The sequence below is a fragment of the Aythya fuligula genome, chromosome 2, assembly GCF_009819795.1.
Source record: "Aythya fuligula isolate bAytFul2 chromosome 2, bAytFul2.pri, whole genome shotgun sequence".
In the NCBI taxonomy this organism is placed as follows: Eukaryota; Metazoa; Chordata; class Aves; order Anseriformes; family Anatidae; genus Aythya; species Aythya fuligula.
The window spans coordinates 113,771,876-113,786,719 of record NC_045560.1 but is presented as its reverse complement, the minus strand read 5'-3'; the positions used below and the strand labels follow the sequence as shown (position 1 = coordinate 113,786,719).

General features: G+C 40.6%; 1 protein-coding gene across 1 annotated transcript in view; it reads right to left on the bottom strand.

Annotated features, from left to right (window-relative positions):
• The window catches only part of LOC116485714 (ethanolaminephosphotransferase 1-like), a 54,355-nt gene that overhangs the window by 6,525 nt on the left and 32,986 nt on the right, over positions 1-14,844 (bottom strand). The window contains exons 6-7 of the mRNA XM_032181223.1: positions 11,636-11,744; positions 1,796-1,844 (exon numbers count right to left, since the gene is read on the bottom strand). Of these exons, the coding sequence (XP_032037114.1) occupies positions 1,796-1,844; positions 11,636-11,744 (158 nt within the window). The remainder of the gene's footprint in view (positions 1-1,795; positions 1,845-11,635; positions 11,745-14,844) is intronic.

The window sequence follows — 14,844 nt, the reverse complement described above, 5'->3', positions numbered from 1 at the left end:
CTAATGTGAGACATGTAATGACTTCAGCTGATATGCCCCACGTTTTAAGTGGCAACACAGCCATGAACATGGCTGGCAGGAATTGCTGTTGTCTTGGTCAAGCTAAGGTGCTGCTAGACAATCCTGCATCATTGGCAAAGTGCAACCTAAAGGTAGAGAGACAGGGAGACACTTTTTTTTTTTTTTTTACTAATTAAAGAAATGGAAAATTAATTATGAATTGTGTTCTCTTGGACATTTTAAGTTTCCTCTTAGAGATAACAGTATTATCGGTAGTAAAGGAGTGTATTTTCTGTCAGATAGAAAAAAGATAAGTGTAACATCAATAACTTTTGCATCTTTCTTGCTTACTCATTCGAGCAAAACTCAGAAGTTATAAAAGCAGTAGGAGGTTTGATGTACTAAAAGTTCACTAACATTAAACCATTTCTTCATATATACATTTCAGACGAATGATTCTGTGTTTGAAGTGTACTGCAAAATATCCTGTTTAAAATCTCTGAATATTTGTGTTTATAAAAGCAGCTAGACAAAAATCCAGTAAATATTTTTCTCATTCCGAAAAAGAGCATTCTTCTGATAAAATAACAACTGAGCACAGGCAGCAGGATGAAGAAAGAAAGAAGATTATTGGAAAACTCAAATCCCTCATCATCACATAGCTCGTGTATGGATTCTTCAAGCAACCCTGACTGGATGTTTAGAATTACTGTGCTCTGCTGTTCAGGGGAACAATAAATCCCACCAGAAGACCTATGTCAGATAATGACATGAGATGGCAAATGCTAAACAAAAGTCTCGAAATGAGAGGAAAGAGAACAAAAACTCGATGTTCATCAGGGTAAATGCTGCTGCTGCTGCCAGGGCTTGACATGCTGTCTGCCTTCTCCCAGTCCTCCCTGAAGCAAAGTCCCCTGCTCCACTGCCCCTAGCCCCATTCCAGAGCTGCCCCAAGCAACCTGCCCCAGAGCCCAGCCCTTCTGCAGGTCCTCAACCCTTCCTGCCCCCCATCGCCTTCCCTAGGGCTATAGGGCGACATGAAAAGGGCTCCGTAGGAACTATGCATTATCATCTTAGAGTCTCTCCAAAATTTAAATGCTAATATTCATTCCTGCTAATTCCTGAAGACAGGGAGTGACAGTCCCTCCTCCAAGAAACATAGTATCTGAGAGACCTGATGTGACAGATGAGGGAAACGAGCTACCAAATACTAGAGGAAGGCAGAGAGCGTTAATAAAAATAGGCCATCAGAGTATAACTGAGCTGTGTATAAAATTTCTAGGTGCAGCAAGCCAACTCTTGGATGTAATCACAGCTTGCCACGTGCCTAGCCCATATCTGATGGCAATTATCTGCAGCCTTCAGACAGAGAGGAGTTTTACAGGAGGATCTGAAAGACAATAAACTCCTTTATGGAGTGGGAATGATCGGCTACAGAATGTTACCTAGAGCAGGTAAAAGTTACAAATCACATTTGGCTGCAAATAAAACACAGTGTTTATAACTGGAGGGCTTTCATCAGTTTAGCATCCAGGAAAAGTGGGAGACTGTCCGGAGAATGGCAAGGGAAAGAAAAATCAGAGGAGTTACAGACATGGAATAGAAACCAGTCAGCTGCTGAAAGCTGACCAGAAGAAAAAAAGAAAGAAAGAAAGAAAGAAAAAAAAAACCAATACAGCACATATTCAGGACAGCATCTGGCTGAAAGATTACATTTATTTCTCATGTAAGAAAACAATTGCATGCAGAGAATTAAATGGGAGGGGTAGTACTTATATAATATTAATTCACTTACCTGTGAATGTTGTATAGTGTTTGTGGAAATGAAAGAAGTAAACTGAAGCCTGGAAGGAAAAGAAAAAAAAAAAAAAAAAAAGAAGAGGATTCATATGCTATGATTTACAGTCATTCTACATTGACAACCTCACAGTCTCTCGTATGATAGCAGAGCTAGTGAGCCATTTTAGAACTGACTCAGTATCCCAGTACTTCTCACAGGATGCAAACTCCATTTGGAGGCTTTACTCAATAATACAGCCTTCCTTATTTTTCCAAGAGTTAGCTGCTAGAAGTAGCTGCTGATGCAGATTTTCTTGTGTAGTGAGTGACAATAGCTGGAAGATTTTTAAAAATGACGATGTAATGAGTCGGTAGGATCAGTTATTTGTAATACAGGTTCCTCTGCTGGACCTAAGAAAGATCACGGCCCCATTTTGCATGAGCGGCTCTCTGTTCATGTAGAAAGAGACGAGTCTGACACCAAAAGCTTTCCAGTGGAATATATAAGGACAATTAACCTCCAACAGTGCTGCCCACATTAGTGGGGAAATAATAGGTTTACAGTTCAATATACTGAGATTAAAATAATGAGCTGTTTTGCTGAGACAATGCTGTAAATGAATTAATTTTCATGATATCGTTTGGATGAGATTTTTTTGTCTTTTTTTTTTTAATACAGCTGTGACCTTTCTGGAGCTCAGCTTTAACTGACAAAGGACGAGGGATTTCCCTTTGTTAACGCTGTGTCTCTGCATTGCTGCTGCCGAGAGCCCTGGAGCTGGCTGAAGACCCACGGATATGCTGTGCAACACCCACACACGGTGTGTTGGTCCATCCGAGGGACAAAGAAATACTCCAGCTAAAAGTGGGCATTCAAGGTTTAAGAAAAAGCAACAATATTAGTCAGCCTAAGTGGGTCAGAATGTATGCAACCCCTCCTTACTCTGTGACACCCATGTTTCCCTACAGAGCTCTTCAGTTTGGGTTTGGGTTTTCCCACTTTCTGTGTATCAAGGGCCTTTACCTGGTCTGTTTGCTGCTTGGCGATTGCTCTGTGTAGTATACTTCTGCCTGGCTTTTATAATATAAGGCATACGGATTATTGAGGGAGCACTAAATACATTCATAATTCATATTTTGTTATGGGGGAGAACAGCACTCCAATATTGTAAACTTTCTGGTTTTACCTTTAAAAAATTTCAGAAATGCAGTGTAGAGTCAGGGCAGCAAACTTTTATCTGGTTATTAGAAATAAGGCAAGTTAAAAGGCAGTAAGAATGGACCCAGGTAAGAACTATTTCCCATTACTTTGCACTGGGGCCAACATGGATTAATAGGGTCTCAAGCAATGTCAGTGTTTAATGTTCAGTCCCAGCAAAGACACATCTAAGCCTTCAGCATGGCCAGAGTGGCAACTCAAGAGAAGGCAGACTAAAAGAGCAGGAACAGTGGAGATCAGGAGTGCTGGAAAACAAAAGACGTAAAAGGGATGCAATAAATATTCTCTTTCCCCAGCCTTTCTGATTATCGTTTAAAGAGGAAGAAACAAAGAATTGGAAAAAACAATGTCCAGCCTGTAAATAATTTCAGGTATTGCTTTTTCATGTGTTTACTTGTTGTTGCTTCTTAAACCAGATGAGACAAAGAACTCTGCTTCTTTACCATTGCAGAAACTCTATCAAGGAGCTGAAGGCTGTACAACTGCAGTAACAGCCCAAGTATTTTGTAAATATATTTATAAAATTCGCAAGCTTAGTGCCTTCAGAATTATTTGTGTTGTATGTGCACTACAGTTAGCTATGTTTTCGATTAGGCAGGGAGGGCTAGTTCAATAAAATCTTGAGTTACGTACAGCAGTTCCAACATCTGCATCACATTAGAGCAGACATGAGACAAAACATTGACTCTTGAGGTTAAATCTAAATTTCCTGCTGCAATCCTGAAGTTTGATTTGTTAGGAGAAAAGCAACCAAGAGGAACAGAAATAGAGACTGGAACTAGAAATAGAATTCAAAGACCAATGGTTGCCAACGATTTGTTATTTTTATGAAGTGCCATTTTAGTTAGAAATAACACGCTGACCACAAACAATCCACAAGCTAGCTAAAAGTCGCTTTCTGAACGGGACAGTTACACCAGTTACTCCTCTGTATTTTTAGGCAGCTTCCCTTTAACAGAGTGAGAGCTGAGGATGCGGTAGGGAAGGCAAAGGGTGTTCCCCCTGTTTCTTATGGGATTTTCAAAATTCCATCATTTCCTACGACATGTTGCTTTCCCCATCTTTTTTTTTTTAGCTAAGGAGGCCTGGCTCGGGGGCTGCTTTTGGTACTCATTAAGTCCGCTTTTTAATTGGCATTAAGGAGTTCTTTGTGCCCGGGAGCTAAACTGCTGCTTCCACATCACTTCCATTCCCTGCTGGTCCAGGGAACAAAAGGTGCAGCCTGGAAAGCCACCAGGCTGTCCCTCTGGCACTCAGCCACCTTAGCACTGCCCAAGGGATGCTGTTGGTGCTTTTTTGTTTTGTTTTTTTTTTCTTCTTTCTTTCTTTCTTTCTTTTTTTTTCTTTTTTTTTTTTTTTATGGCCTATTTAATTTTAAATTCATTTAAAAAAATCAAGCTTAGTGCATTAGAAGTTTTTAATCACACTATATAAAGTAGAACTCCACAAGTATTTAGCAGAAGTACCACTGCTGTTGCAGTACTGTTTAATTTCACATTTAATGTTTTCCCTCGCTTATTTAAATCCTGAAGCCCAACAGTAACAAAACAGCTCTGCTCTCGGGGCAGAAACACTAAAGCACAGATGGGTGGCACAGATACACACAGGGAATTCTTGGTCACGCTAGGCTGAAGGCATCAAGCCCAAATCCTAGGATTTAGGTACAATCCTATGCTCAGTCCTGAGCTATCTTGCCTCTCTTTTCAGAAAAATAAGCATTTACAAAGCTCTTTATCAGGAATTATTTTGTCTGTATTAAAAAAACAAAACAAAACAAACAACAAAAAAAAAACAATAACAACAATGTAATAAGGAATTCAGGATTACAGATATGTCAGAAATAAAGACATGTCTTGTTTTCCAAATTTGTATATATATATGTATGTAGATTTATATATCTATGAACATAGATATATGAGCACATGTGTATATATGTGTATAAAAAGTACCAAAAAGGTAATTCCCACCAATTCTAGTAACAACTTTAGATTTCATTTGGTGCTTTCAAACTCAATTCCAAAACTGTAAGATGTTAGTTGTGTTATATTTCTGAGCAAATTAACAAAAAAAGGGAAAAAAGCTAATGTGACAGATAGTGTACTACATTTGTCTGAGATGTTAGTCTAGACTGGCAGTAATGTAATTACATTAAGTTACACGAGGGCATCCTAAAGCATGCCCTAAAACCCACTGAGGGCCAGCAGACTGCAAGGCTATCATGCCATGGCCCGATGCAGTTACTTGGTGTGGCTGCTGAACCTGCAAAGAAATGAACTGCCAGCACTGCTGCCAGTCCTGGAAAATGCTCTTTCATTTGCCAACAAAAGAGGCCTGTGCAAAGCCAGGAACCTAGCCCAGGTGAATGTGTTCCTAAACACACCAAACTACAACGATTTTGAACAACGCTAAATAAAAACCAATTCTAAGTAGGTAGCCAGGACAACGAAAACACTATTTTTACTGAATTATGCTGCTTTAAATGAAGAGCAGTGCTTATCTTCTTATATTTATCTTCACCACACCTTTCTGATCCTAAATTCTTTCCGATGGGTACCTTGCACTCCCCTTGCCCTTCCCCAAAAACACAAGTCCCAGAGCAGTGTATCTTCCTCCCATTTTGGAGGCAGTGAAGAGGTCTGCACAGATGTTTGACTTCACATATTGCAGAAATTTAACTCAGTAAAAACACTTGAACAGCTGTAGGTGCATTCAACCTAGAAATTAAATACCATCACCCTCCTCTCTTATTCTTCAATATCCCATAACTCTCTAGGTTAATAATTCATCATAGTCAATGCTTGCTTTAACAAAATGGGATGTCAAATATGCCATTTATCTTCCTTTTCCACTCCACACACACACAAAAATATACATGTATGTATTTAGGCATCAATATTAGCTTGTAAAGATCTTTAAATATTTTTTCCACATTTTTTTCTGAATGTCTTCCACATTTAGAGCAGCGAGACCCAAGAAAAAATCTTAACAACTGAATGTTTAGCGCACTCACTGATCAGTGCCTGAAAGTCAGCTTCATTAGAAGGTGAATATTCAGAGGCATTTATAACTGGAGCAGCAGCTTTTTGCGGAACTGTGTGATTTTCCCAGGCATTTCTTGAGAAGACAACCACTTAATTGGTTGTCCAAACAGATAATTGCATATTGAGCTGTCCAGTAGCTATAAAATTATGTTTTATTATTATATAAAATGGCAATCTTAGGACCATTTAGTAATTGAGGGGAAAAAAAAAAACTCCTAGAAAATGTATATACAATTTCCAGACTGAATTGATCCTGACAAGTCTGCATGCATTACGCAATTTAAGGACAGATGAGAAGTACCCCTGAACACATCTACATGCTACGAAAGCATTTTACATGGATTAAGAGCAGTGTGTAGACATGAGCACTGTGTTCATGCACAAAGTTGATGTATGTTTTAGATGCTTAGCATCTCAGACTGCTTGAATATAAGGACTGTAAAGGGATGCATTTATCATGCTTGCTGATTTCATTGCTTATTTTCAGAGTCTAGGAAAGACCACACTGCATTTATCTCTTTGAAGTGAGCTGCAAGCTAACAACTAGCATTTTGAGGGATTTAGTAGCGACTGAGAAATTAGTTTATGGATGTAGCTGCTGCTTTGACGTAGTCCTATTTACAAACCATGTAAGCTTAACTCTCTTTTTCTGAGTACAGCAAGAATCAAACACCTGAGATGTGGTGCCCTTAGTTGAAAATCCAAGGCTGGCTTCCAGAAGGGCTCAGATGGGTGCCCCCCCTTATTTGACCTTCTTATGGGGCTCTCACTGCCTGTGAAATGACTCCTCACCATCATTAAAATCACCATCGTGGGATCAACTCCACCTGTGATCAGCATCCTCTGAAACCACTCTGCCACCAGCCCCCAGTACTCTTGTTTTCTGGGTTTTTGTTCTGACTGCTTCAGATAGGTTACTCCAACATCGCTTTTTATATTTATCTCTAGTGACAGGTGAGTATTTCACACCCTTTACTTCAAAGAAGCCTTGTACAATCTGTCACAACAATGCTTTAATAAATGTTAAGTTGGTGACAGACAAGTAGAAGCCAACTCATGTTAACTAGACTTTGAAAACAAGGCTAGTCAGGGCCTGTAGGAGTGATAACGTTTGGAATACACATCACTTAACATTTACTCACTGAACTGTCCACCAGTGAGGTGGAACGATCAGCTAATTCACAATGGGAACTGAAGGAAAACAATAGAGAATGACTTATTGGCACAAAGCAGAAAGCATGTATAAGTAATATATGTAAACGTGAAAAAGAAAAATTCCTTCCACCATCAGAAGTGCATTTAAGTTGACTTTGTGGTCAGTACTTTGCACTGCTATGAAGGCTTGTGGGTTCACCAGTGTGCTATGGGAGAGCAAGGTGCCTCACTGCAGCTGCTCCCTAGAGCTGAGGTAGAGGACCACGTCCAGATTGCTCCAGTCAGAAGAAATCTGCCTGCCTGCTCTGATGCAGATATGCTGAATTGATTTATGGAGAAAATATTGTTTAACTATGGCCTTCCAAACATTTCATGACATTGAAGAAAGAGCAGACTATTGTGTAACTGCCAGCTGCATGGAATTCCATGTCCTCCTTTGATACATATGATAGAGGATACTAAGTACAAGGCACCGTTTTAGATGGATAACTGTGTTTTCTCAGTATTACAAAATTCAAATACTTGGCATGTTCCAAATGGTGTGGCTTAGCCTGATCATTAGTGTTTTGCTGCTATTATGTTTTCATTTACATACTTGTTCCCCATTTCATATACTTAAGTAGCTCATAAAATGAGCACACCTTGGCCTCATCTCTAAAAGAAAGTTCAAGTTTCTGATCCCTGACAGCTCTTAGTACACCATTAACATTTCATGTCCTAACCTGTACTTTGAAAAATTGTGTCAGCTTTGGCATGAGCTTCACTAGTTGGATCTGGGCACTACTGCCCTTGAACACCTCCGGGGATGGGGCACCCATAGCTTCTCTGGGCAGCCTGTGCCAGTGCCTCACCCCCCTCTGAGTGAAGAATTACTTCCTTATATCCAACCTAAATCTACCCTTTTTTAGTTTAAAGCCATTCCCCCTTGTCCTATCACTACACCCCCTGACACAGAGTCCCTCCCCAGCTTTTCTGTAGGCCCCTTTAGGCACTGGAAGGCTGCTGTAAGGTCTGCCCGGAGCCTTCTCTTCGTGATACTACTGCTCTCACCTCAGTGGTGCCCTTTGAAGAGACCCTAGCTAGCCAGATAATGCTATGGGACAGTGGTGGTTAAATCCCAGCACTTTTGGAGTGCCATCCACAAAAGCCTTGCTGAGAGAAGAAGTAATTAGTTGCAGCTGAGCACACAGGCACATACCTTTAGAAAGGTCTGGCTAAGTTCATGCTAACAGGAAAACAAACAAACAAACAAACAACAAAAAAAATTTCTGTCCAGAATCCAGGATAACACACACTGGAAACAGAAGAACAGCCTTGCTTACTTTGATGTTTAGCTAGGTGTGTGTTAGGGGGCTTAAGGACTAAAGCTTCAGGATAGAATTGCATTCACTGCCTGCAAAAATGATAACTGCCTATCTGCTAGATCGCAGATCTCCCATAAAATACTATGCAGAAGTTTTTCAGCTTCATGTGGGAGTCCTCCAAGGGCACTCTTCAGCAGCCCGAGACTTGACCTTGGTACAGGTGTTCACAGTGTGCTAGACAGTTCCCAGGGACACATGTAAAACTCCCTCTCATGGGAGGTTTCCCTAAAACATCTAATCTAAACACCGGTATTGCTGCGGTTTTTATGTATATCTTTGTGTGTTCTGGCACCTGATAAAAATTCCATTTTTAGTGGCTGAGTGTCACCTGGTGATACCGCAGCTTCCACCGAGGATGTGCTCGGAGCGGAGTTCATCCTCAGGTTATATGTGGATTTTTCTTTTTTCTTTTTTCTTTTTTTTTTCCCAGAAACTCCAGGAAAGACATCTGAAAAACTCCACTCTTGTGCTTCTCGTTTGGATTCCTTCCCGCTGTAAAAGGTACTCACTAAAGCCCAGCTGTTCTTGGGAAAGAGGCAGCTCAGCAGTGGAGCTCCTGTTGTGTACAGAACAGTACAAGCACGGAGCTGCAGGCACATGCTTCGCCAAGGACTGATGAGGCAGGCATGTAGCCCCATTGTTAGCACGAACACTAGTGCCTCTTAAACGCCACCAGAGGGTTAAGGATAGCCAGTTACAGTTTAATGGCTCCTCTCGGGGTCCTGGGAAACAAACTCATAAAAAGCATCTGAGGCCCTACTGCATCGCTCTGGTTTTTGAGTGGCCACAAAGGCATTGCTCTGAGCATGCTGGAGAGGGGGTTCCCTGAGTGAGCAAGGCACACGTGCTGCAGCCTCTGCAAGGGAGAAAATAATTTAATCTTCCTGCTTGTTCAGCCCTTGGCGTAGGCTAGACCGACACTTTTCAGCACAGTGGGGTCCTGAGATTTACTGGAAGCTTCTAAAAACTTTATGTATCCATACTTGCTGCACGCAGGTTATCCAGCGATAAACCCTTTAACCACTATTGCTGAACTGAGATTCAAACCAGTGATGAAGTTGAAGTCCTTTCTGGATCAGCATGATCTTAAGTAAAAGGATGCTACTAATATTTTAATATTTAAACATAGTCTCTGTTTTTAAAAGAATTACTAAGCACTATGTAAACGAGGTAATATGCAGTCAACCAAGAACATTTCTTGCACACTTCCAACCCATAACTTGCTTTAATTAAGCTGCTACTGTCACCTTATTAAATGGCATTATAGTTAGTGTGTGATGGACGGTGTTTTTTAAGAAGTTTTTGGCTCTTAGTTACATCTGTTCTGCCTGGGACAATGATGGAAGAAGTCCCCAGTTCTCTGCTTATGGATCCATTCACACGAGCACATCAGGCACAAGCAGTGCTTCTCTCTGACTCCGAGGGACTACTCCATCAAACTCTGCTTTGTAGCAGAGTATGAAAAAAGGATGCTTGCTTCTGCAGACTGTCATACCAACGTGCTTTCCTAGCACAAATCTTCCTAATATGTTGACTAGCTGGAGTTAAACCTTTGCCCGTGGCTTCCCAAGCACAAAGGGAGCCATCTCTTCACTCCCTGAGCTGGCTGTCATGTGCCTTGACAGCAGGAGCAGCCAGAGCCATGTGTGTAGGGTGGAAGGAGGGTGCTCAGGGGCTGGTCCCTGTGGGCAGACACCACCAGCACACGTCTCCCTCGCAGGCCAGCACCCATCATCTCTGCTGGACCTGCAGCAGGCCCTCCAGAGCCCTCTGCCCTCCCTCCCTGCCCTGCAGCCACCAGAGGGCATTTCCTAGCTACGCCTCTGGCCGGCTGAATCATTCATTGCCAACTGAAAGGGCAGCTGCTGAGATTTCCCTTTCCTTTCTTTCCTTTCCATAGAGCACACAAAGCAAGCCCGACAAATAAAAAGACTGCTCAACCTTGGCCGCACACGGTCAATTTTACAGCCCGGCTAGAGCACAAAGGGCTGTCAAAAACACGTCCTTGCACATGCTGCTGACAGAGAGCAGAGCCTGAGCCCGGGGTGCTTGCAAAAAGCCCTTGCAAATCTGTGAATGCTGGTAAGCACCTCTGAGGCTGGGGACAGCATCTGCTGTATCTCTGTGGGCAAGGTGAAGAGAACCTGTGTCAACGCAGTGGCTTCAGGAGCGCCCCCAGGAAAAGCTCAGGTAGCTCCTAGCAGGAGGCACAAACACCTTTATCCAAGTCCTTTATTTGGCTCGAGGCCTGAAGGCATTTCTATTTCCCCTGCCTGTGCCAAACACTTCTTTTGGGGCCCTCTTGTCATAATTTGTATGTTCATATAAAAATCTCTAATATATCTCTATGTATCCTAATTTCATCACCTTCACCTTCCAAGCAACACAGCGAAGCCATTTCACGTGCATACCTCTTTAGCTAAGACTACCGTGGTTTTAGTTCATTAAAATGTAAATCCTTTGTTCTGAGTCTAGCTATAGCAGTTGAAAGATGCTCAGTGCTTATTTCAAACTACACTGACAGTGCCAAGTAGTGAACAAATAGGCCATTGCTGTGTATGAAAAATGCATCACCTCTGCTCTGAAAGTAATTCTAAAAATAGCCTAGAAACCATCTAAGACCTTCTTAAGATTTACACCTATGCTGCCTAACATTATTTAAATAATACCTTGCTTCCTTTTATCCATAATGTTTTGGATCATCACGTGCTGCAGGCCAAAACATTAATTTTACAGCGCATGTAAATGTGAACAACATTTTACCTGAGTGACATTCAAAGTTCCTGAGAATCTGAAAAACAACCAGTACAGAGCATTCATCTCCACATGTAACTAGGGAACGGTTTTTGTATTATTTGAGTACTGCGGATACAAATTCAGTGAGGAAAAAGTATTTCCATAATCATCTGCCAGCTTAAAGTTTTCCAGTATTAACCCTATTAATCACATCTATTCTCGTAGCTTTTGGCCTAGCCAGCACTTACAAAAGGAAAAAGAAATTACAAAGGAAATACAAGAATCATCTAATCAAAATAATTAAAAAACCAGTAAAGTTTTCCATGGATCCGGATACTTACCTATAAGCAAGATTACTAATACATCTGTAATGTAATAACCAAACAGCAAAGGCTTCTGCCAAACTTCCACACCAACAAGACCAGTGAGCAGATATGCTGTTATTAAGACCTACAGAAAAAAAAAAAAAAAAAAAAAAAAAAAAAAAAAAAAAAAAAAGATAAAGTACTTTTAATCCTTTACTTCTAAAGGCACACAATTTCACTTATCATCTCAGTACAAATGCAAGTCTCCGCATTACAGGGCCTCACGCTGCCATCACAAAACAACTCCTTGTAAGTAGTGAAGCAATGCTCAGAGTAACGTTCAGACAAAATGGTTGAGAAGTCAGCAAGCAACTTGCTGATAATTGATATGATTATTTCTGCAGCTCAGCACCCTGAACTGATCATACCAAAATAACTATGAGGGGGGAAAAAAATCTAAGTTCACCCAAAATCATCACAAAATTCCATTGAATGTGACGAAATCAAAGGATGAGCAGGGAGCTGATGTCTTGCCCAATTTTTGATTTGTTTGACAGAAAACATTGTTACAGGATAGAAAAAGAAATAAGTAGTCGAATTTCATTAAGACTGAAAGGACCCATACACAAGCCCCAAGCCTAACATGCTTGAGTACTACCAGCTTCAGTAATGATGTAAATGTAGTTTCTGCTCTCTGTTGAGAGCTAATTTTGAGACCCAGGTGAGGTCAGAAACCTTAATGCAGTCAAAACCCTATAGCTCCTATAACAAAGCTTTCACACCCACAGACTTGTAGCAGTGCTGCCCACCAAAGGCTTACAGCACAAATTTGACCAATTTCCACCATTTTAGGCTTGCAACCTGCAACTACAGCACCGAACGTGATGCAGCAGTTCCCAGGCCGTTTTGTCCTTATGCCACCCCCTTCTGTGCCCTCCTCATCCCTCACTACCAGCTCCTGCTGGTGAGGGACCAGCTGGCACGGCTTCATGCCCCACTCCTGCTCTTGCTTCTTTGGGTTTGGGCTGCTGGTAGTTTTTACTACATTCTGTGTTTCTTCATTTATAACTTTGACAAACACATTTCCAGCCTTCTAAATCAAACAAATGCTTTAATGTAAAGGTACACAAAACTCTTTTTTTTTTTTCTAGATAACAGGCTAAAATCATACATTAGCAGCAAAACGCTGCTGTTGATTAAACTTCCTATTACACTTAGATACTGCTATACTTGACTTCACTTACTTCTCTGTATCTAAATGCGAGATTCTTGCCTTGCCATTACATAATTTGCAAAGAATTTGCTTGAATGGGGCACTGCAAGACTGCATGAATGAACTGCCTGTGCAAGGACAAGCAAGAGAACTGCAATGGAGAAAAGCAGGCACTAGGACGAAAATGCTATCATAGGCCATTGAAAAAAAAATGGCCTAAATGAAGGATGTGTACAATGGGTTTTACAACCGAGTACAACAGAGCTAACATTTGGCTTCCTAAAGAAATTGCATTATGTTATCTATAAGACATGACGGTTGGACTCCTGGCCCCAAAAGAGCTGAGGGCACAACTCCAATTGGCTTTGACAGAGCCTGAATTTACCCTCACACGTTGAATTCTGAACAGATATTTTTGGCAAGTGATGAAAGGGGAACGTCAGTATTATCCACTATTACAGTCAGTATTTTTGGCAGTACATTCATGAGCATCGCTGTCAGATGCCAGCACACCTCTAGGAACAGGAGCGCTGATGCAACAGGCTCTCTAGGGAATCCCTGTGCCTTGGGACTCGGTGATTCAGCACTCATGGCTACGATTGTCTCACATTGAGCAGATGTTTTGTATGAGAAACACTCTTTGGCTTCAGCTCTGTGGTATTGCATTTTTTAGAGAATTTTAACTGAGGCCCCAGCATCACTGAAATTCATAACAACAACCACTTTGACTTAGCTGCGGCACTCTCGCAGATCTCCTTTAGAAAGCTGGGAAGATGAGAAACTGGCTGTGTCCCTTGATCTAAGCTGTATTAGCAAAAATTGAAGATTGTCAGACAAAACCTAAGTATGTTGATAAGCTGTATAAACACAAGTGTGTTTTAAAAGGCACTGCTGGTAAAAATAAAAAAATAAATACATACATACATAAAGGTAATGTAAAGTTGTGTTCTGAAGTGCAACTGTACAATTCAGCTTGAGAAAAGATGGCCAGGCTTTTTGTTCCCATCTCTGACATTGATTAGATTTAGTACTTTTCATATGTAAAGCTAGTATTTAGCAAGTACTTTTAATTACAACACTTTGCAAAATGAGAAGTCCAATTTAAATAACATAAGTAAGGATTGTATTGCAAGTGAGCATCAGACTTATACAGTACTGGATTCTGCAGCATCTGACCAGGCCAATTTTTGCTTTGTCAAGGCCTCATCTGTGAGTTAATAGCACTTAGTGCAGACAAAAAAACTGAAAATAGATGGTGTTAATTTGTAGGTTAAAGTGTTCTGCACACATGCTCATCAAGTATGCTGCATGTTGTACTACACAAGAAAAATCAAACATTTCCTCATCACTTTTTAAAATACACTATGCTTTTAAATTTGTAGGATTACACCAAAACGGTATTAATTTTACTGCAATATTCAGTTTCACTAGCATATTACAATAATATTAATTGATCATGTCTTGAAATGCTTTCCATTAACACGGTACTAAAACTGAACATCTAGAGAGCAAATTCATTTAAAATACAAGTTTATGTTTCTTCCTAAAATATGACATTTTCTTAAGAGTAAACTTGAACTACTCCAGTGCACTCCTACCTTTAAACTAAATAATGATAAATATTACTTCTTCACCAGAAACACAGTCGCTTATTTTTTTCTTAGGAAAACACTGAAGGTAAATGTTATTTTAGCCTGAAATAAAAGGACGCTCAATTCCTATAATGTGACCAAAGAATGACAGATGCACATCTTTATTTATCTTTTTAATATACTTTTTTTTTTTTGTCCCTCAGAGGAGACAGACATTTTTAAAAGCTGTGATGTGCATTGCTCTGGATTTCTTTGTTGATTGCTGAGATGCTGGCTGCCACAGCACTTCCCAGGAAAAGGGAATATGAGAAATATGCCAGCATAAGTTTTGCAAACTGCTTGTCAAATGAAAGCCTGATACATAGCATCCAAAAATCTCCTTCCCATGTTTTGATAGATACTGAAAGGAAGGACAAAAGTAACTTCTACAATGTTGACAT